The sequence below is a fragment of the Drosophila elegans genome, unplaced genomic scaffold (assembly GCF_018152505.1).
Source record: "Drosophila elegans isolate 14027-0461.03 unplaced genomic scaffold, ASM1815250v1 contig_149, whole genome shotgun sequence".
Taxonomy (NCBI): Eukaryota; Metazoa; Arthropoda; class Insecta; order Diptera; family Drosophilidae; genus Drosophila; species Drosophila elegans.
In genome coordinates this window covers 980,304-1,004,840 of record NW_024545513.1, presented here as the reverse complement: position 1 = coordinate 1,004,840, position 24,537 = coordinate 980,304, and the positions used below count along the sequence as shown (strand labels likewise).

The window sequence follows — 24,537 nt, the reverse complement described above, 5'->3', positions numbered from 1 at the left end:
AAATTACATATCGCTTTTTGCCTAATCTAGTGGGATTTTGCTTGGGGGACATAGTCACGTTCCTGTTCGTCTAGGCAATTACAATTTTATAACAGAATTTGTGGGACCCCCGAAACCGGGATATACTATACTTGTATATATTCGACACTCGTCTGGATTTAGGAGGCCTTAAATCGTGGCAAAAACGCTGTCAATTGGAACGGCTCTCTGACAAAGGCCAATGCAAATTGAAGTGACAATGCGACAGCCGAATATTCTTGAAGCATAAATTATAATTAAGCATAAAGGGTTGTGAGTTCTGGATTCGTGTTGCGGTTTGTTGCCTTTGGCAGATTTGCACAAATTGCTGTTGACAGTTTGTGTCAGAATTGTGGAAACTTAGGCTTATATATTTGCCAAACACCGTGTCGTTTCATTTGAGTTCTGGGAAATTGCCATAGTTTTGCGGCGATGCCAATGGCAAGGCTCATATTAAACAAGTTGAAATTTAAATTTAATGCCCACAAAAGGGAAAAGCCAAGTCCTTCTTCATCTATCAATGTGTCGAGTGTGTTTGGGTGTGAAAATTGACTTATCTCCCATAAAATGCAGCACCTTATCTTTCACATGGCTAATGTTATAATAATGCCGACGATGATGGTAATGTTTGCTGGCTTTCCTTTACATTCCCATTTTTTTTTTTGAACTGGCCATGTGTAATGGCATTTTGACAAATTATCTTCCCATAAGCCATAAATAATCGTTTGCACTTTGCACCGTAGGCAGCTGAATCTTAAGATGCCACCTCTGGATCGTCGGGTCTATTGAATCGATCATAAATCATAAAACAATTTAAACATATTTAGTGCGGTGCGCAACTAAAAAGTAATTTAATTTTTCTTAATTCTTTACCATTGAGTTATAAAATACATTTTAGCTTTTGTATAAATCTACACTTTTGTGCAATGTTAATATAGTGTCAGATAAAATTATGTTAAATATATATATATTAAATCAAAATAAACTTTGATAGCTTGATAGTTTTAAAATTCCATATTGCATTATTTATTCCTGATAATTTTTGCATATATTTCTTCGGAGCAGACGAATATATCCCAGAACCAATCCCAAAGTCATGCAGAATTTTAGTGTATGGGTGTCTTTGAAAGTGGTGGCTCTGTTTTGCTCTCGAGTTGTCCTTGCAGACAAACTAGACAAACTAATAAGTTCTCCCACACGAGTGGCTCTAATTTTCGCCTTCATAATTTGCCATAAAATCCACACGTTCATTTACAAATCATTTATCATAATGACGCCAACGCAGCTGACAAAGTGGCTTTCGCACACAGTGGCATTTTCCCGAGGAAAATTGAGCAGGATGCTGGCAAATTGTGGGCGGTTGTCGTGGGCAATTGGATGCCACTTGCGATGCGACTTTAATAAAACTTTTCCTTTGGCCTGACAGCCGAGCGCCGAGAGAATGCGATAGGAAACCGGGCGACCGAAGCGACATGGAAAACACTTTTCACTAGGCCGGTGTGGGCGTGGCCAACAAACGCCTGCACTTTGACCCCCTCATTTGTTTCTGGTTTCTGGGACAACTTTTAAGGGTCCTCGGATGTATTTGTCTTAGGCTGAGATTCAATTCCAGCTAAGATAACTGAAGAAGGGTAAATCAAAATCGCACCCTATTTATATATAATATTAACAAATTTTTCAGACTCTCTTAGGATTTATCAAATAGCCGCTTTTGATATTTAAATGGATTTCGACAAGGTGTTGCAAATAAATAAAATTTAGTAATATTTTCTAAACACTTATGTTTTATTTATGAAATTCTAGTGATTTCTGTAAAATATTGTCCCCAAAACTTGTAGTAACTTTTTCAATACTCTCTGCTTTAAAATCATGAAGCCTTTTCGCACAACCCAAGCATGCGTTTAAATATATACAAAACTCTATGCTAGGCAATTATGTTAGTTCTAATTGAGTTTTCGTATCTTTATCACTGCAAGTTGTTTTCATTTTCACTTTTATGGCGAAACTGAGCTCAAGAAAAGGGCTTGAACGGAAGCTTCTAGTCAAGAGGTTGGCTGGTGTAAAAACTATATTCTTAGTGCTTGACGTCAGTGGTTTAGTTTTACCGCTACGCCAACAGCAGCCGCCTTTTTTTTTAGTTTTCCATTTTTTTTGCCTTGCGATTTTCTTATTTTTAGCATTTTTCTCCGAGCTGTTTGAGCTTGTTTCTCTGTTTTGTTTTTGCTTCGTTTTTTCCGGCCGAAACGGGTGGGCGTGGCCACACATACACACACACACACACACACACAGAAATTCCAGGTGCGGTAAGATGGCCTCTGAGAATTTCACACCAAGGTTGCAATAAGGAAACAACAAAGCGTATACAAAAAAAAAAGTAAAAAGATTGCATGCAAAATGAGTTTGCCTGTTGAGATTTAGTCTGCTGCGTCGGTGATAGAGCACACACACACTTGTGTACTAACACAGGCGCACATCTTCGCACACACACACACACACACACACACACATTAAGGCACTTAAGGGTTTGAGGTAAAATTCCTTCATTGTCTTATTTTCCTTTTTTGCCCCCTGACATTATTTCATTGCCTACATTTTGGGGCCAAGAAATGATTTAATTAAACTAGACGACATCAAAAATATAGCTACATTTAGCGACGTCAAAAATGTGGCTAAAAGTGTATTTTACTTATTTTTTTTGATCCAACAAATTAAATATCGCTGTTATTATCAACAAAATCCCAATTAAATTCACTTTTATGATTATAATAAATCTTTTGGTTAATTAAATCTATCTGAAACGCATTGTTCTGAATGCGATTTTCTGTTTTCGCTCTTCTATTCAGTTTCTGCAATACTTGCAAATTGCAATCTTAACGATCCCAGCCCAACACCTCTCGTCCCTTAATGGGATATAAAAAATCAATTAGCTTCCGCCTGAATGCTCAGCTCTTGCAGGCGTTTTTATGTTTTTATGGCTCTCCAGCACCTCATCCTTATGGCCCCTCGTCCTTTGCAGCTTCATTTGCAATTATTACGCATAATTTGCCAGAGGTCGCTAATGAAAGCGTTTCGCCGGATGCCAATCCGAGTTTTTATAGCCTACACTGTGGAGAAATTCGTTCTATAAAAAATTGAAAAGTTCAGGAGACTTAACTTTTTTTTTATTGTTCAGTCAGAATTCAAAAGATCAATTATTTATCCTTTTGGTATTTCAGTTTTAATATTTGCTTTAGATTTTTTTTAAGTAATTTTCATTAATTGTCATGCATTTTAAAACTAGTGGTCTTAACAGCCACAGAAGGTTTAAGCGATTTATTATAACGGCCATAAGATGCTGAAAAAAAACTCAAAATATATCTAAGTGTACTTTTAACAACCGTTTAAAGAGGTCTTAACAATGTACACCCAAAAAAAGAACTGAGAGTTTAGTTTTAATAAGCGTGTGTTAAAAAATAAACTATAGACAGCTTAAATATATTTTAGATTCATGTTACAATAATTTATGTATTTATTGTTATGAACTTAAAACTTAAAATATATTTAGGTGTACTTTTATGCACCGTTTAAAGTGGTCTTAAAACTCTAGTGGTTTTTGAGTTACTACATTTAGTTTGAAGACTGGAAAAATCTAGTTAATGATATCTTTCTAGCCTGAAACTTACCCAGTATGACCAGTCCATTGCCCAGGAGCCCAGCAAAGCCGATAATGCCGAAGAAGACAGGAACTATCGTCGACACAATGCGTTCGAGGGCCACACTCTCCGCATCGTACTCCATCGAGTCGTTGGCGCTGTGGTCTGAGTGCTCCGAGGTGAGTCCATAATTGTTGCCACTACTGTTGCTAACGGTCATAATACTACCATTTCCGGTGGCTGCCAAGGAGGCTTTTGCCCAACTGCTAATTAAGATGGCCAACAAAAGAGCCATCGACCGATGGCCAGCCATCTTGGCAGAGATTCTTTTCGTATATAAGTACTTTATAGTATAAGTACTGTAGTACCTTCTCTATGTGTTTTTTTTTTGTCAATTCTTTAGGGGCGTTTTTTAATTGGCTGTCTTTCTATTGTTTGTTTCGGCACGCCCCCGGCCACGCCCACCTCGGCATTTGCATTTCCCTGAGTTATATCGCCCTGAAAGAGACAAATTGAAGTGGTGTAATAAATATTTTAGATATGAGCTGGCAAATGCAGATACGTGGCCATAGAGCGGCGAATAAATCTACATCCATATCGCCCCCATATCGTCGCAAAATAGATGGACAGTCAAGGCCGATGTCGATGTGTGGGCGTTGTGATAAGTTTTCCTTTTTGTTTCGCCCCAATGCAGAAAAGTGAAATGTGCTGCACAGTGGGCTTAATTCTAACAAGCAACGATACAAATCTATGCAATATATAAATTTGAAGGAACAGCTTGCACAAATTAATAGATAAACACAATTCAATTCTTCTACTTTTGTAAACATTTATAATAATAAGCTGCTAATAATATAATATACAAATTGTTTTGTTCTGCAACAGCAGTTTCAAAATATACAATATTTTCATTGACTTCACTGCATTTCGATGTCATTGTTATTGATTTAATTGCATTTAAATTGCTTGAGAATTTTGCCACATTTTTCATTTTCATATTTTGCCTCTTAGAAATTCTGGTTGCTTAAAAATGCATAAGATTTCGTATAAATGTGCAAGAAAATGTTATGCTATTGATTTTCCGACATTTATTAAAACGTTGCACAACAAAAGTATTGGCTAATAATTTGCCATTTCAAAAATGGATTAATATTCCCTTTGGAAAAACTTGAAGTGACAAATTTATTTTCAACGCCACTGTTCCGCAGACTATCATCTGCATGACCATGTAAAAATTATGCAAAATTTATTTAATTCCATTACAAGGAAACAAGGGGAAAATTTTGGGAAATAAACTGTGGACCTTGGCAGCATTTCATCAAATTTGCATAGTTAAATAAATAACATCAATGTCAAACATCCTGGATGGGATATGGCGCATACGCCACGTGCGCAGCATCAATTAGTTGCCTAAGGATAACACTTGTAAGCATGTTACTCGCTTTTTTTCTCTTTTTTTCTCTTTTTTTCTTTTATTTTATTTTGTTGCTATCCAATGGCATTACACTTTAACTACTAATCGAGGAGACATATGTGCTGTCATGTCGTGTCTGAAATGGCACGCACCCTTCGCTGACAGTTGGCTTAAGCTGTCAATTATCATATTATTAAGCGAGCAACACAAAAAATACAGCCATATCAGAAGGAGTCTTCCTTCCGGGGGAAAAAAAGGGACGGAAAAGGAGCAAAAACCGGGGGATTGACAAACGATGACGACAAAGAAGGACGAAGCGGCATAATTGAGTGCGTCTGAAGATCGAAGAATTCTGTTGGCGGAATTCCAGGAACCTTTTTTACTCCGACAATAAAACAAGTGCTTTCATAGGTCTAAAACATAACAAGAAATACAAGAAATACAAGAAATAAAAAGAATAAACAAATTGTAGGGTAAAAATAAATATCTGACCATTGAATTCCAAACTTTATGTACAATATATAAATTAAATATATACAATGCAAATGAAATTGCAGTATTCAATATTATAATATTTTAAATAAGGTGAAAATTATAAGATTTCAAATTGTTTTTACTTGATTTATATGCATTTTATTTAATTTAAATATGGCTTAAACTTAAACCAAAACTGTATCGTTTGAGAAAAGCCATAAAGCCATAATAAAAATAGCATTTTAAAATATAAATAATTTATAAAATTTAGCAGAAATCTCAATTAAATAAACATAAAAAAACTATTGAAATCTCATATTTTTACAACAGAAATTCGTGGCGAGAACACTCCGTTCCTCAAGATTCAATTCCAAAGACGACGTCGGCGGAATAAGTGGCAGACAAAAATAAATATAACAGACGGCATCAAATTGGCATCGTATGCATACGAATTTGCGAAGGGCAGAGCCATCCAATAAATTGCCATCTATAAATTATGCAGATGATATCGGGAGGCACTTCTGTGATTGTTGTCACAAATTGCCTGTGACTGGGTGAATTATTTCCGCAGTACTTTTAATTAAATCAAGCAATAATTATGAACTGTTTGTCTCCTCTTATCGGAGATCTTATTATTCATTTTTTGGCGACGCTATCTGCGATGGGGAATTATGGACTGGTGAACGCGATTTAATGGTTTACGTCTTCTAAACTCCACGATTTATGTTGAGCATTTTAAGCTGTTTTGATTTACGGCTTCCCAGATAAATTTCGCTGTGTGGCAAACTGTTTACGGATTAAGAGGCAAATAAAAGAGCGACCGGAAGTGGCAGTGACTCCTCCTTCAGTTTTTCCCGACTTTTTCACGCTTTTCCGCCGCCACAAAAAATGCGGCTGAGTCATCGGGGGCAAGCGCGCATGAAATTGAATTTGTAAGTTCCACGATTTTCTAATCGTGTATCTAATTTATTTACAGAAATGGCTTAAAAGAGTCCGTCAGAGAAGGTACCACTATATACAACATTTTTTTTTAGATCTTGTATTTTTCACATTAATTGAAATATTAATAATTATAATTCACCTCCTTTTAGAAGAAGAATTTGTGAGATTTGTTAGTAAAGACAATTAGAATATCTTTAAGCTATAAAAATTAATCTATTTATTGCCCAATTCTCAGCTAAAAATCGGAAATATCCTGTAATTATTTCTGTTCAGCTGCAAAAAGAAAACGGGAATTGATTTTTGGTTTACAAGGCAAGACGATAACTTTATTATTCACAATCAGTAATTGATGTTCGGGAATGTGAAAGTTGCATTTAATCCACTTTTCGCCCATCACGTGATAACGAAATTGGTATCGTATAGGAAATGGGAATCCATCACTTCGGTCCATACATGACAGCATATGGTCTGCATAAATCGCGACACAATAATATCGCTACACAGGAAAAAATTATTGTTATATCATTATTTAATTATTTCTTTAAAAGTAGTCGTTTGCCCCATTGTGCAGAGGTGTACAATAAAAAAATAGATTTACAAAAAATCAAAGTTTTAAAAGACTTCTTGGTGAGTTATTATGGGTTTTAAGTTATATTTGGATAATTTTATTCGTGGGAAGGTATTGAATAAATAAATAAATTCAACAATCAAAAACAGTTTTTTTCTCGTGTAGTTTGGGGGATAAATGTCAGCGGGCAGTCAGTTAATCAGTCATTCGTTGGTATTGCTGGTGCTGTGAGATTACGTATACGCAGCGTTGCGCTATAGTGCATATACGCGGCGTTGTGTGTTTATCCTGTAAACTACAACCCCAAGCGAGTATTCCTTGGCCATGGAATTCCGCACAATAGAATTGTGGACCACAAATGCAAATTCCCTTCGCCCGAATGCGATTTGAGGTTTGAGTCAATTATTTGTGGGCCACTGATTATTCAATGTATTTCAATTAGAAGGAAAAGGGGCGACACCGCTCATGTGGCTTTTATGTACATGGCGTTCAATCTAATTGCGTTTTTATGGCCCAAGTGCGAATCATAAAAGCCAGCCAAGCAAAAACATCTGAAGGCAGGCGGCAAAACAATAACATCATCATTAAATTGGAAGCCAAACCCAGGCGGCATCTGCTGTAAATCAAGTATTAATAATTAATTAACTCTCGGCAAAAGCAGCGGATAAAGCAAGCCAAGACAAAAAAAAAAAAAAAGGAAACAATTTCAAAGTTGAAAGCGTTTGGGTAACACACATGAATCACGGCGTTTTTTTGTTTTCTTTTGGCAAATTTGTCCATTTAAGGTAGCAAACAAGTTGAGTGGAAAAACAGACACAAACTTAAAATTTGGGGTGAAAAGAATAAACCTTCATTTTGTACACAGGCATTAATTTTTTGTAGAATTTAAAAAATTAAAAGAAAGGAAGCAAACTTCGTTAAGCCGATGTTTTTTTTATTTGCATACAATGTAGATGAATATTGTAATATATGCAGACAAACTTTAATACATTTACAATTGACAACAAAGGTGAGTTATATAAAAGGTTTTTATTTTGAATACAATTGCTCAACAAATGAATAAATTTAATCAATATCCTGCACTAAATATTTGAGTGCTCTGATAAGCCTGGTAATGTGTCAGAAGCTACCTGTTTTATTGACAATCCCCGTCGTTGCTTGCCCGCCATATCGAATATATTTTCCACGTACTGCCCACTTTTCCTCCGCCCTTCAAACAATTTTGCATTTAGAGGCAAATAGCGCTTGTGCAGTGCAGTGTGTGTAAATTAAATGTGTTTGTCATTGAGCTATTTGCATAGCTCGGAAAGAGCAGGAAAAGGCGGTAAAATTGCTGGGAAAAGGTGGGACGGGCTGACGGGGCGTATGCTTGACATCGCTGCTATTGACCGTATTTAATTTGTGCGGAGAGGAGCCGTGGCTTTATTTGGCATTCGACTGTCAAAAGAATGCTTCAATCAAATTGCCTACGGAATGGTCAACGGCAAAAAGCCACAAAAATGTAATTACAAATTAAAGCCCAATGCTCTGATAGCCGTAATATGCAACCACTGAATTCATTAAAATAATAGAACAATTCAAGGTTGGCCCACACAAAAAACCCATTTAACCCATTTCATCCCGATCGAACAGATTACGTAATTTGCTTTTGGTAATGCTCTCCATAATTAAATGTCAGTGATACAAAAAGAAAACTGATTTCCCAGTAAGCGACAATACATTATTTTAATATTAAATAAATTATTTTATGGGCCATCTCAGTAGCATTAATTAACTATCAAATTGCAACTCAAAAAAAAGCCAATAAAATGAACCTATAAAATGGTTTTTACTTTATTTTATTATTTTAATTCGGTCGTATTTTTATTCATCTTTGTCACCCATTTTTGTCTAGTTTCATGTTTTAAATACCCATCAATAACCATATCAAAACTCATTAAAGACAAATTAGTGAGTCCACAAATTTTCTGCACCCTCCGCTTTTTTGTGCCTGCTGCAACGCATGTTTGGATTAAGGAAAACTTTCGACTAGCTTAATTAAAATCAAATTTTGTTTATGTACGTATATACTTTTGTGTGGGGTCGGCCCTCTTTAATTTTTCTATCAGCCCGTTTGGCTTGGTTTTCGGGTTGGCAGAGCACAACTTTTTAATCAAATATGTGTCAACTCGGATTTATGAAACTAATTGACTTTAAAGGCGGCTACTCCCCCCTTGGAAAACCAGAAAACCGCCCATGCTGGAAAGAATTAATTAAAAAACTTAATCTGCTTCTCTCGGCTATGGCAACAAATTCCCAACGGTCGTTGGTTTCGCTGGTTTTGATTTTGTATTTCCATCTTCGTCTTTAAAAATAAACTGTAAGTTTGTTTTGCGCAGTCTTAAGTTACAGTGGCTGCTAAATTACGGGGAAAAAGTTCGGAAAATATAGTGATTAATAAAAATGCGATAATTAAAATCAGGGTGCGTAATAATGGATTATTAAATTTGGAGCAAAAGTTAATTAAGTGAGCAGCGTAAGTAGGACTCGTACTTATAAAAAAATATCATTTGAAATGGGATGAAGAATTAATAATATGTAATGCTAAAATTGATTGGTTTTCACTAATGCCCAAATTACCCAAACTATTTGATATCTTTGCTTAAACTGTAGTTGTGAACTAGTATAATTAAGTTGATGGCTTTGCCATTCCAAATCTCAAAATCCCTGCGGTTAAATGAGCGATTGCGCCCAATAGTTTGCAATTTTGTTTGGCTTATGTATATAGTATTCTTGTTTTAACTGGCTTGAAAGTTTGAAGCATTTCCATTGATTTTAGGGTGAGACGGAACGTGGCTAATGATCGCTGCTTGAACTTTAAGCCCGGTGGCTTTGGCCCCAAGCTTTCCATTTTCCGGGGCATTTCGTTGTCGTTTTCCCGGTGAAAAAGGCAAAAGTTCCTATTTGTGTTTGTATTTGTTTTACTGCTGTTGTGGCAAACACTTTACACAAGTAATTTCCTAATTGGTTAAAGCGCAGCACAAACACCCGCCAACCAAAAGCACACTCACCCTCATGTGAGCATTGGGAAATTGGTAGGGAAAAGCGGTCGGAAAAGCGGGTGGACGAGTGGTCGAGTCCATTCATAATGGCAGCCATATGCGCCGCAGCCACCATGGGCGATAGCCCCTATAAAAGTGCACAAATTTGCAAAGCACTTTGCCTAATTGTTATGATAAAGAGTCGTTGAGGTCTCTGGTATGAATTTGTGGATATGACTTTGGTCATAAAAGCATGAGACCCTCAAAATTGGGGAAAAGTCACCCTTTTCGATTTGTTTGCAGGGGGAAATATTCAATGAATTATTGGGGATTTGATTTGAATGTACGTTTTATAATAATACAAATTAATGTTTAAGGTAGTTGTAATTAAAAATGATATGTGACATTTTATTTAAGAATTTGGATGTGTGTGTTTTTTTTTTTAAATAATTTAATGTTATAAAATGTGTTATATTTAGTTTTAGGTAGTTGACATTAAAGTTATTTGTAAAAAACATCTGGATAATAATAAAATGCGTTTAACAATTTCTTATAGTTTACACGCTGATATATACTTCATGTTTAATAAAATCGAAACTTAAGTTGAATTTAATTCGGTGTAAAGTACTTAGAGATTTAGAGTCCTGGTTACAATTAAATTTTTTTTGGGGGTCACATCTGCCAAGTTGAGCACTCGTCCCGGAAAAGTTAGACGCGATGAGAACGTGTCCTATTTGCTCTGTCCAATTTTCGCTGGCACTGCTTTGAGGAAAAGTCACTTTCGCTGGCAAACAGAAAAGTGGCGCGAAATGCGGGGAAAGAGCAGTGGGAAAATCAAAGTTTCTGCTAGGATGGCAACCCTAGCCCTCAGGCTTCAGGGTTGTCGTGTGTGCTCAGTCGTGCGTGAACGGCAGGATGAATGGATGCGATGGTCTTCCTTCTTTTTGATTTTTTACCCCATATTTATATAGTATCTGTATCCTTTTTGCACTTATCGCTCGTCTTTGCAATATTCCGACTCCTTGGCCGGCTTTTTTGTGCGGCTTATTCATATTGAGTGGTCGTGGTTCATAAAAAGGATTCCATTTATTGGGTTGCATTTCAATTGGTTGCATTCAATCCACCAAAGATGGGGGCAATTGTGTTTTCTATTGGGTTGGATATATGTACTGTATAGTGTGAGCAATTTTCTAGCACCAGAAGTTATAATATTGTAGCTATCGATAAAAAAACCAATTAATTTATGTTTTAAGCATAATTGAAGGCTTATTTACTTTTGGAAATACTTAGATACTTACAAATAGGCAAAAACATTTTTGAAACATTTTTTCTAAGTAGTTATTGTAAATTAATATAACGATTTAAATAATATTTTTGTATTTCTGCCCAAATATGTCAAAATTATTTGTAAAGTATTTGATGAAAAATATTAATTTTTTGTAAAATACATATTTAAGAAAACTTGAAGAACCATAAACAAGATTATAAATCATTATTTTAAAAACTTTTTTTTATACATAATATCTTTTTAGTTAATACAATATTTATGTATTTGTGCCCAAATATTATAATGATTGTTTCCGAGTTTTTTAATTATTACAATTTTAATTTAATTTAAAATAAATTTATTTTTTTTTTAAGATACATATCTGTGATAAATAAAAAATAATGTAAAACATATCTTCCAGAGTTCCAAATCAATTTGACCCTTTCAGTCGAATGGACAACTCCATGAGGGAATTTTCCGTACCCGAATCGCTCAATAAAATTGGTTTTCTAACGAGGAGCGGCAGGGCGTTCTATTTTTAATGCATTTCCGAGTGCTGTGGCGAACTTGTTTGATTTTCCATGACTATTTTTTTGCCCCAACTTTTTCCCTGGCTCAATTGCAATTCCCTCGTGAAGAGAGTGCTGTCTGTCTTTCGTCATCCGGTGTCTGGGAATCCTGGACATGTCCAGGCAGGCAGTCCTGTCACAAATGTCATCACATGCAGCTTAGGTTTTGGCCTGCATTTTAATTTGGCCTGCCTTTGTTCCCGTACTCTGCCATTTCTCCTCTTTTTTTTTTTTCTTTTGGCCAAACAATGGACAGCAAAATGTGCAGATAAAATGGCCAAAAAATGTAAAAGGCGAAGACTAAAATGTGTCCAAAAGGCAAAAACGTGCAAGGAGTTTTGATTGTAAAATGCCATCACAACGGAGATGTATTTTTCGACCATTGTCCTTTTTTTTGGGGAAAGGTGCAGATGCGGTGACTAGAAATTGGCAAATTAACTTGCGAACAACGGCAAAAGTCACTAGGCAATCACACTCTTCGTGAAATTATTTCCCAAGCGTGAGAGAATATAAAATAGAAAATTCAAAGAGACGCAAATTGTGTATTTTGTTTAAGGCTTTGTTTAATATATTATAATTGATCATTGCTTAATATAAAATTATTATCATATATCATCATATGTCAAAAAAGTGAAAATAAATTCTTTGCGTTTTACAGACTGACAAATTTACCTTTCTACCTATGAGTGCCCTACGATTTTAATCGACTTTTTGCAATGCAACTTGGGCGGACAAGTGTCAAAAAAGCTGTAAAAAAACAGAGAAACCAATTTTTTTCTTGACCTGCAGTTAAACGTTAAATGACGTTCTCAACACTCAATCAATTGCGACGGAGACGAGAAAAACACGAAAAAACTTTGCCGGACAACTACGAAAAAGGCGGAGATGGAAAAGTTTTCTGTCTGCTGACAGTTTTGCGGTTACCTGTTGGAGGGAAAAACGGGCCGGAAAGCGGGAAAATGTTTGGAAATCGGGTGGAAATTGTGGGGATATTGTGCCGCTATATTGGAAAAGTTTTTTTTGTGTCTGCCCACTTAAATGTTACAAATCAAATGGCAACCAAACGAGCGAATGAAGAGGAAAATGCGGGGTGAAAATGGAGAATGCGGATGTTCTTCTGCGAGCAAGTGGCCAACGGAAATAACAAACTAAAGAGCCCAGAGGCGACACTCATTTTTCTAGACCTTTGACTTTTTCACAGTAAAAATACTATATATACTATTTGTTTTTATGCTGCTGAATTTTATTAAATTCTAAACAGCATTTCTATATTATTTTTATAACAAAGGAATTGCATTGTTTTAAACAAAAACTTAGATTTATGTGTAATTGAATGAATGAATTATGAATAATGCATTTTCTTATAAGGAAAACTTTAGTTATAAACCAATGTTTGGGGTATTTATAATGCTGTTCGATTCTTTATCCTTAAATTTTTTGAAATTTACTTATTATGCTGTGCAATGTCTGAGCACTTGCTCTTGCGAGAAACTTTTTTCTTAAGATATAAATAGATTTGGGTGTGATTTTTAAAATAAAGAAAACTTTCTTTCGTCTCTTTTTCCCCAAAACATGTATTTTCGAATTCTGTAATTTTCTTTCTGTGTAGTGCAAAGTCTGATTTTAGTCCTGGTCCACTGACTTTGGCGCCACACAATTTTGTGGCCACATTGATGTCGCCCACGAAATGCGAAAGTTTTACTTTCATCGCCCTTTTCTTGTCCACTTCTCGAAGCCCAGCCTCTGACCCTCTTATTTTCCAGCCCCTTTCTAACCGCACTCCATCTCTCTTGCCAACAAACACTTAGCAGCTTTAAAACTTGTAGTTCTATGCATACCAACATTACGCATACGACATGAAGTTCATAAGTTCGTGCAGAGACAGAGATATTAGGAAAATGAGAGGCGATGAGGGGAAAACCAAGAAGAGCAAGAGAAAAAAAAGGGTATGATAAGGGGAACAGAACAACTGAGAAGAAAGTCCCAACTAGGTGATGACCAATCAAGCTGATTGAACTTTCGATTATGTTGAAGGGGTAGATATGAGTGGCTCAAACTTTTTCGGGTGACAGAAAAGTTTTACCACAACATTTTCGATGGTAAAATCGGTGGCATCCGCCGAAAATATGTAATATATACAACTATTTTGTATAAACAAAATTTTTTATTGTGTTGGTTTTTCCATTTGTGGGTAGGCATTCCACTCACAAAGAAATGTTCAATTAAGAACACTTTGAAAAAATATAAATACATAATGAGGTGTGTTTTTTGCTATATTGTTTTAAAAATTCGAATTTGTTAAATAAAGTATGTTTTTTTAGTTGACAAATATAAGCCATTTCATTATTAAGTAATCAATTAAAATATTTGTTTAAAATTCTAGTTCTAAGATGATATATATTGCACGTCATAATGTAGTAATGTGAAACTAAAACTTGGTGAATTTCTTTCCCAGTGTAGACTCAGCATTACATGTCTCCTGCTGAGTGTTTTCACCTTTCCGAGTTCGTGGGCCTTGCGCTCAACTTGTCAACGCATATAAATTTTCCAACGCACTAGAAAATGGTGAAAATTGCGTTGTGGGGTGGTGTTGGTTGAAGGGGGTGGGGCTTGGTGTTTTCAGGGGCTTGGAATATGGGTGGCGAGAGGTAGGCATTACACCTTCACACGCGCACGTTGAGCAGCTGCAAAAACACAAGTCAAAAGTCGGCCAGGGGCGTTCTTTTCCTGGCAACCCCCCTCCCCCTGTTCACCCCCCTTGAAGAGCCACCCCCTGACTGAGCCCCCCCTTCCCCCTCTCAGTCGGTAGCTCTTAGGCTCATCTGTCTTTTTGGTTCAACGTAACTCAGCACAGTGTCTTGAGGTATGAAATGCTTAAATGCTTAAACAAGTAAGAACAAAAACTTTAAACAATATTGAATATAGTTTACATGTTTATTTATTTTATGACAAATTGCATAAAATTAAAATTTAAAATGGTATTCTTATAATTTACTAAGCTTAAGGTAACCTAAAAACAATTATTTTTAATTATTTGTCTCTGAAACAAAAAGTAATGGCTTCAGGCCATCAGTTTATATTAAAAATGTATAGTTCTATAAGCAAATATAAATTTCACTTCATTTATTATCTGTCAAGTGGTGAAGTGGCTTTACATAAAGCAAAAAAGCCGTATGTGAAATGTACTACAATTTGAAATGAAAATGTAAATTAAAGTGATTATAAAACAATACTTTTTTTGGGAAAACCCGTAAGCCTGGAAGCTCTGAAAAATTAGTGAGATGAAGCTGCAATTTGTTGGACCCACTGTGCCGTGGGGCTCCGACTGTTTGTTTTCAATTTCAATTTTACAATAAGCGGGGCGAGGCGAGGTAAACCGGGGCCGAAACGAGCCGCCTTCCTGGTCTAGGCCAAATGGCCAGCTACGTGGATATATGTGCTATGCTATATACAAGTCTGGCCCAACTCTCTGTATTTATATGTTACATATATATAATGAATAACGGCACAATTTCACACTTCCTTTCATTGGAAAATTACAGAGGCAAAGGCAGAGGCAGAGGCAACGATTTTCCGCCTTTTGTTTTTCGCTGAAAGCTTTTTAATAAGGCAGCCCTGTGTCTCCCCCCATTGCAGATATTATTGCCTAGATTTTTAGCTATATATATAGCAATTGGATTTGCGGATAAGTTGGCATGGCTTATTGACGACCTTTTGCTTGCCATCTTTAATTTTTGTCTCTTGTTTTCACACACAGGACACGTTATTATTATGGCACTGCAATGGCCCATCCATCGCCACTTTTATCCTGGTCAAAAGCATAAAAACAAACATAGTTGAAGATAGCAGTAGCAGAAGTAAGAAACCAATGACCCATTTGTGTCATCAATAAAAACAAACAGAAAAAGGGGAGGAAAAAAGTTAAAGAGAGAAAGAAGTCCGCACATATGCGAAAACAAATAAATGTCTTTTTATTTACTTCGGTTTAATTTTTCTGGTCTGCTATTTACTTAAAGCTAAAGTACAAATTTAAGAATAAAACACACAGCGACAGTAAAGCAAACAAAAAGAGTCAACATCAAAGAAAAGCAAAAGGAATACTGAATAAAGCTGGCTTGGTGTGGAATTCATGTTATATAACTAATGAATTATATGAAATTTGCTTTTCAAAAGAATTCGAATGAATCGTTAAATTTTGTTGTTTTTGCAAAAAATTGCATTTAAAATGCTTGCAATGCTTCAAAAAATGGTAATTTATTGATTGTTAAGAATAGCGACTTAAATATACATTTGGCCAAAATTCCTTTTGACTCACACAAGAAAATAATTTTGGTTAATTCATTAATTTAAATATCCACCTGTTTGCCGCATTAATAAAAACATTTCGTTTAATGCATAAAAATCAATAAATTTGGGAATAACGAACTGATTTTCCCCTGTTTTGATCAAACATTTCATTCAGCTCAATACAGGTGCATTTAGAATACAAAATGAATAAATCAGTGGACTTGAACGTATTTATCCAATTACCATAAACGACTAAAAAAAAATCGTCAAAGCGAATAAATAAATAATGAATGGGAAAAAATTTCGTTTTTAAATGCACAAAACCTAAAAGATTTCGCGACCTTTGGCCAGGCAAATAATTTCCGCTGCTTGAATGTGATACAGACTTGAACTCCAGATGCCCAGGACCTCACAGCCCCATTGGTCCATAACCCCAGATTCCCAGATATCATACCCCCCAAGTAGCCCCTATAACAACCCCGGGCAGACAGGACAGAACAGTTTCCGTTTTCCGTTTCCTGTGCAAATATGCGAGCTGGAATGGCAAAATCCAGGGGCGGATGGCCAAAGGATTGAATAGTGCAAAAATTACCAGAATCGAAGACCCAAATACCTTGGATAATAGGTTGTGTGACAAATGTATTAAATGAAAACAAGTTGCAATAAGATTTGATGTAGGTTTATTAGAAAATTTGTCTTCTATTTACGTTTGCTTGGCTTTCTTTGAGACTGTTTCAAATTTGTGGCATATTATATATTATATTTAATGTAAGCCATAAAAAATGAATCTCCCCCTTGAGTGGAAAGGGTATCAAAACATGTGGGCGAGTTCTCGCATTGGTGGCCTAAGTTGACATGATTTGAGCCGGGTTCAGTTACGGTTGCGAGCCGGTCTGGTCTAGGCGGCTTATTGGTCAAAGCTTGTCGATGATGTCGATGGTGTTCATGTGGAATGTCCATGTTCGAGGGTTCCCTCTTCGTTTCCTTTTTTTTTCTTTTTTTTTTTACTGTCTGTCTGCGTGGCGGGGGCTTTTTTTTATGTCAGTACAAAGGCTTTCGCAATGTCAGACAGAAGGCCTTCGACTCTTCACGTCCCTCTGCTCAACATTTCGCTTTGCTTTGGGTAAACAATTTAAAAGCGGGAAAACTGTTTTTGGAGTTGCAGAAATCTTTGAGAATTTAGTAAAAGAAAAACCGTGGTCTAACATGATTTTGTGCTTAGATATTTTATCATAAAACAAAATAAAAGCGCATTTTGATATTTTTATCTAGGGAGTAATCAGAATGCTTATTGTAAGTAAAGATAATCTAATTTTATTTAGAGTAAGAAAAAAATCTTTTTAAAATTTGCTTAGATTTAATATTAATTTTTTCTTAAATTATGTTGTTATACGTGCGTTTTATTACTTATTTATTAAAAAATCCTTGGTAAATCAAAGCAGTTTCTGAAGAGTAAGCCCAGCATCGGTTTGCTTAAGCTCAGTACATTCGGGTCTTTCCCCATTTTCCCCAAGCGCTTTCCCCGCCCTTTTTCCCGTCTCGTTTTTCCCCTCTTTTATGGCCTCGTAAACAGCACATAACACTAAAGAGCCTGCTAAAGGGCGGGTTCTTGGGTTCTAGGCCAGAGAAGCAAAAACATACACAAAATATAGAAAAATAAGAAGTTGTCTTCCGGGAAACTGGGCGTAATGTGCGTGTGTGAATAAAATAGTTTTCGAGTATCCATTTGCATATTTAAAAGGAGGAACTAAATGCTTTCCCCAGCCCCACAACTCCGTTGCTAATGGCTTTCCTTTCGACAATTTTGCCTGGCCACTTGTCGCACATGCCAAGTATAGTATTTAATTTTTCATGCGCTTTCATTAAATAATAGAGAAAAGCTGCTGCTGCAAACAGCTGTTGTCCTGCCCCAAACAAAAAAAGAAGGTCAAAATTCCCCCGCCATCAACAAGTTTTTGGTCCCTTTGGTGGCCAAGTTTATTTAGGAAAATTCCTTTATACGAAATCTAAAGAGGGAAAGCTTTCGGTTTCGATTGGGGAATTCCAAAGCCAATGCCACACACCACACCCTGATTTCCATATATAAATATATTTATCTTGAATTGCGTTTTTAATTAAAGCGTCATCTCTGCCAGATCCTTGTTATATATATATATATATATACTATATATATATATATATATATATATATATATATATAACGGGCATCCGTATCAGACAGCTTAGGAATATTTTTAACTTTTTATATTAGTATCCATTCAAAGAATGCCAGCTGAGTTCTTTCGCCTTTGGTTATAAATTTTCCTTTTATTCCTATTTATATTCCGTAATCCCCGGTGAAAGGTTTTGACCCTGGCATTGGATTTGGTGTGGTTTTTTTTTGCTGAATGGTTACACTTCGGCAGGGGAAAGTGTGGAAATGCTGGAGAGGTGCCATCTAAATACTTTCACAACATATTTCTGCGGCAAAATAGTGACAGATTGAACACTAAAAAAAACATGTATATCATACTAATCTTAATTCTTTTTCGCTTTGATTTTTATTTTGAATATTGGATATGGATTTCATTTAATTAATAATATTTAAAATTTTCACATTTTCTTTGACTATTTTCAGAATTAACTTTAATATCTTTTAATGTATTTGAAATTAAGCTCAAAGCACCAATTTTTAATTGAGTATTTTTCACATCAATTCAAATATTTTATTATTAAATTAAACTGCATAATTGGGCATTGTATTAAATATTATGATTTCATTTTTAAATTAAATATTTTTATTTAAATATGCAGATATTATTTGTACTAGTAAGAGTTCAATAATATAATGAACACTTAAGTCTATAAAAACCAGTTTGTTTAAATAGTAAGAGCATTTAGAATTGTTATAATAATCAAAAAGAAGAGAGTGAGTGGAATTACTCTAAAATTTAATTTTAATCATTAGTATAGTCTGACTTTTGAAATAATTAAGATGTTTATATAACATACAATATTATAATTTGGTTTATAATTTTCCAAAGACTTATATAATCTTATAGTTTTTCTCAAAGTGTAGCTAAGGAAAAACGGATTTTAAAAGTGATTTCTAATGCTTCACCTGTTTTGGCAGAAATGAGATTTAGAGGAAATTAAAACGCGAGTAAGCGCAATTTTAGCTGTAGTGTTGACATTAATGGGGCAATGTTTTTGTGGCAAGAAGCTCGTTGAACTGCCCAAATATTTGGACAGGGTAAAAATAAAAGCAGAAAACTACGTTGTAAAGTTGCTAGAAAAATGTGGGCCAAAACTGTTCGTAGTATTGCTTGCGTTGAAAAACATGGCGGAAGGTCACAATTTCATATGCAATTTCAGTGTTGATTGCCATTTTTGCGGTGGTCCAAATGTAATTTGTTTTGATATTTCTATTTGACTGGATTACTGACATTTGAACCCACTGAAAAATCTGGCTACAACGAAAACGAAGCATTTTAGTTTAAATACTTGCTACATATATACAGATTAAAGAATATTTATTATTCAAAAGAATTTAATTTAATTTTTGTAAAATGCAATGCAAAAACCAAAAAATCAGTTTTATGCTTTCTGAAATTGTTTGACCATAAATATTTTGTAATGCTCATTTGACTTAATGCTAAAATATTTAAATAAATTAAAGGAAATTGAATAGCTAGTTTAAAACAACTTTAACACCCAGGTGCCAGCCCTTGTCTGACCTTGTCTTCGAATAACGAATAAGGCTGAAGGGTCATCGCCATTGGGGCATGATTAAATGGAAATATCTGCTTACAGTGTCCCCGGATTTCAGAGGAGCGGATCCAGGTTGCCGGCCATTGTCATTTATTGTGATTATATGGTGCACATGGTGTCCTTGTCTAATGATGCCACCATGTGGCGTCTGTCAGCCCCTCTCTTTCTGCCGACCTCCTTCCATCTCTTTCTCCCTCGCACTGTTGCAAGTGCCAGGTGTCAATGGCCCCCTTGCAAGCCAGATTTTCCCATATTCCCCCAGATGTATATTTAAGTTCAATGGGATTTAGAGGGATTAAAGTATGCGTTTTGTACCCTTGTGAAGTATAGAAAATTGGGCTTAACTGTAGTTTCAGATTTTTTAATATTATTTGAAAATTTTGTGAAATTTTTATATCACAATTTTTTTGCGAAAATTAAAAAATTTTAGCTGTGAATCTCATTTGATTGGAAACTTCATGAGGAATTGAATGTTGAACGGAATTCCAACTTTTGACCATTAAGTCGCAGGGTTTTCATACATAAACCGATTTATAATGGTTTTTTGGGTTTCTTGGAGATATGTAAAAACATAAACATTTCTAAATAGTTTTTTTGTTGTAACTTGGCCAAAATAAAAAGCATAGCCATAAGAGTTACTGTTCTGTGCAGCTGGCAAAATATATTATACATTTTCTATTGATTTAAATTTAAATGGATTTAAACAAATTTTTAAAAAGGCTCTTTTTTGAAAAAAATGACAAATTGAAAAATTTAATCTGTGAATGCCAGTCGATTGAAAATTTTCTATCGAGTTCATTCAAATTGATATTGGAAATTTCGGGCATTACATATCAAGAATTAGATCCAAAAACGTTTTGACACAAAAAAAAAGGTTCTCTAGAGTTATTTCGTATAAGAATTGGCCCAATTAATAAATTAAAAATGATTTTTAGTATATTTAGTAACTAGGACATCAGATGTTCGGGTTCTAAGCTTGTGTTTCCAGTTTATTTTTATTTTTATGATATTTCTTCATGGGGCCCCAAGGCCGCTTTATTAGCCCTCTCTTTCCGCACCTGTCTACCCATCCCTCTCTCTCACTCTCTGTCTATCTCTTTCTCTAACGCTGCTCCCTTCTGCACAGTTAGGGACATTAATTTAATCGGCATGTCATTTCATGTTCAAAGTTTTACACCTTTGCGACAGGAGGCAGGATAACCATAAAATGCCTCTTGGCTTTGTTCTCATCTCGGGCTGGATTTTCCCCTTTTTCCCGCCACCGCTTTTCCTCGGCCATTTTCTCAGCTTAATTCCCTTGTTTTGGCCGTGTTAAATGAGCTGGGACATCAATGGAATGCAAGGAACTTTCCCAGGAAAAAATGAGTTTAGTTTCGCTCACTCACCTTCTAATTCGAGATCCGTGATTCCAGAACTCCAAATGAGAATCGTATCTGTAATAAAAAATTGAACATTATATAAAATTATAGTGTAAGCTATTTGTTTATGCATAAACGCGGCCAGTCAAACATTTACCAGATCGCTGGTAATTGCGCATAGCATTTGCAAATAATAATTGATGGTGGAAAACAAGTGTGGAAAACCATCAAACGGGTGAAAAATCGAGTCTGATAAATGAATAATGGACCTGGCTTAAATAACAAATCGAGTGTGGGCAAACATGTGGATATAGATCAACTAAATGAACTTCGGAAATTGAGGTGCCAAGCAATAATTTAGTCATAAATAACTAAACTTAAAATCCTTTTGAGCTATTTTCTTTTAAAATATTTATTAGTGCTTTTAAAGCAATTAAACCACACTCGCTTATATATTGATGCAAATAGTTGTTTTAATTACCAAATTTAATCATGGTTGTTGATTAAGTGTGGCAAACATATAACTTAACAAAGTGGACGCATAAAGTTATTCGAACTCAACCTTCTTCCAAATAAAAACAAATTGCAATTAAGCAGCGAATTTAATATTATTTTTTTATGATTCTCGGCATAAAAATTCGGATTTTCATTTTTGGTTTATCGCATTCTCAGTCTCTTTCTTGGGGGCATATTATCGTTAACATTTTGCTTGGCTTTGTTTGGTCGTTGCTTGATTTTTATGAGTTTTATTATCCAAAAGCACATGGCTGGCAATGTTGCTGTTGTTTCTGCCCGCCCATTGTTTGTTATTTATTTTGTTGTTGCTGTTGGCAGCTTGTTGTTTATGTTGTTTTCGCTTATGTTTTTATTGACAGTTATGACAGCCATTTGTGCTCGTTGTCATTGCAGTTTTCTTTGAAATTGGCCGGGCGAAAAGTGCGCAGAAAATCATTTCCACTTTCTTGGCTACAATGAAAACGAACCATATTCTTGTCAGCCCCCTTTTAATGACTGAAAATGAAACGATAAAGCTATAGCTTGTTGTTATTGAGAAAACGTAGTTACTTTGTTTTTAAATTAAACCCCTCCTACTCTATACATATTCTTAAGAAACTCTTGCATTATCTTCGAGCGGAAAATTTGCAGAAATCTAAATAGAAAATCACCACAGCTCATCAGTAATTCTAGTTTCAAGCAGTCCATTTTCTCTCTAGTGTTTGTGTGCCATTAAAATGCGCCCACGAAAGTTCCAAATAATAATTTGAAATGCGCACAAGCGTTTGGTGTGTGTGGGCTCAAAAGTCGGCAAGCTGGAATCAAGCGAAACTAATCCACAATTAACTGATGTTCCTGCTCTTGTGGGTTTTATATATGTCTGCATACATAGTTTCCACATGTACGCCAACAGTCTTGGTCGCGTTTTGTGGCTATGGCAACGAGTGTGCAGCTCATTAGAATAGAAATAGAGCGTAGAATGTTGCAACCGCAAAACTCCATCAACAGATGCAAATGAAAGGCCAATTTGCTGCGTGTTCAGACAGTTATGGTCAAAATGCTAGCAAAATTTTACGACTCAAAAAAAAAATAAATAGCTGAATTCAAATTTTTGTACTTAACATTATAATATAATATTAAATACAATAAAAATCGTTTATATTCAAATGCATTTTTTAATAGGGAATAATTTTTAAATTGATTACAAAATATTTGTATTCATTACGTTTTTTTTCTAATTTTTAAATATATATAACAATATCAAATACAAATAGTATGTACTTTTTCCAGTATTCTGCACTTTAATCTTTTTTATAAATTAAATTTTTTCGGATTTACTTTTTGTTTTTGTTATTTTTTCTTTAATTTTTAGTCAGTATTACGAGTAACATAATGTTCACAAAATTTTAAAATAGCTCCTATCGTTTTGTGAATACAACTGTATGTGGTTGCTGGGGTGCTAGTGCGTTTGGTGGTGGCCGAGACTGGTAAGTAGTTACTTCAATTAGGCGGCAAATTCATAATGTACAATCTCGGGCCTGGCAAAAGCCACTCAAACAAAGCGAAAGGAAACGAAACGCAATGGGAAAAGTTGCCTTGGCCAAATATGCGCAGAATGGGCTAAAAACATGCGTGTTTCGGCCATGTCCGTCGAATGACTTGCACACGTCGTCCTGCGAATTATCCCATATCCCCATATCCCATATCCTGGCAGGACCCCCTCATGATTAGAATAAAATGTGGCAGCTGTGAGATATGAGTGCACGTACAAGTAGAGTCCGAGCGAGCAGGACAATAATGAAGGCCCGAGGATAAAGTGCAGGGGCGTGGCAGCTGCTACACACACGACTTTACACTGGCACCAAAATTAAAATAAATTATAAGAGCTAGCCTTAAAAAAAGCCATCAAGTTAAACATCTCTAAAGTAAAGAACTTTCTCAGAACTTGTTGTTTTAAAGTCGAATTACGATTGCTTCAGCTTAGACTTTACATCCAACAAAAAAAAATTGTCATAGAAACTAAACTATTGTTACACGAATTTTAAGCTTTGGGTATGATAAATGTCTCAATAAGATGAGTATTTATTTAATTCCACGAAAGTATCAAAATAATAAATAAATAAATAAACCACGTAAGTGGTTTAAAACTAAAAAAGAATTAAATTTATTTTCCTGTGTAGCTCATGGATACTAAAGTTTTTATGCCAGTCACCGTCACCCCGACCTCAATTTTTCGCCCCTGACGCTCTAATATTATTAAAATTGCTCGGTCTTTGTTTGCTCACTTGGAAGTTGGTCCCATTGATACCGGTTTTAGACCCCATCAGCAGCTCTCCTTTTTCGCCCCCTTTGGACTGGGCTATTTTCAGGAAGCTCTCAATATATTTAACAAAATATTTACGCCTGACGAAAAAGTGACAAAATGCAATTGGCAACACAAATTTTGCCCAAGAGTGAAAAGGCCAAATTGGGTCGCACATAAATGGTGAAGGCAAAAATATTGCTTTTAAAGTTAAGTGAAAAGCTTGATCTTTATCGTGAAATTTTTTTAAAGGCCAATACGTTTTTGCTGGGTTTCTATCTAAAAGCTTACTTTACAAGAAATATTTATTTAACTTTCTATATTTCAATCTAGCCTTAAGTTGCGTTTAATGGTTTTCATATACAATTTTCTCCAACTTAAATTCAATTTTCGCTTAAGTACCCGTCAGATTTTATGGGCCCCACCTAATATCGCAAAAGG

General features: G+C 35.3%; 1 protein-coding gene across 1 annotated transcript in view; it reads right to left on the bottom strand.

The window, feature by feature from the left end:
• The window catches only part of LOC108135937 (allatostatin-A receptor), a 91,625-nt gene that overhangs the window by 25,260 nt on the left and 41,828 nt on the right, over nt 1-24,537 (bottom strand). The window contains exons 2-3 of the mRNA XM_017256885.2: nt 21,327-21,374; nt 3,681-4,148 (exon numbers count right to left, since the gene is read on the bottom strand). Coding sequence (XP_017112374.1) covers nt 3,681-3,963 — 283 coding nt within the window. The 5' untranslated portion in view covers nt 3,964-4,148; nt 21,327-21,374. The remainder of the gene's footprint in view (nt 1-3,680; nt 4,149-21,326; nt 21,375-24,537) is intronic.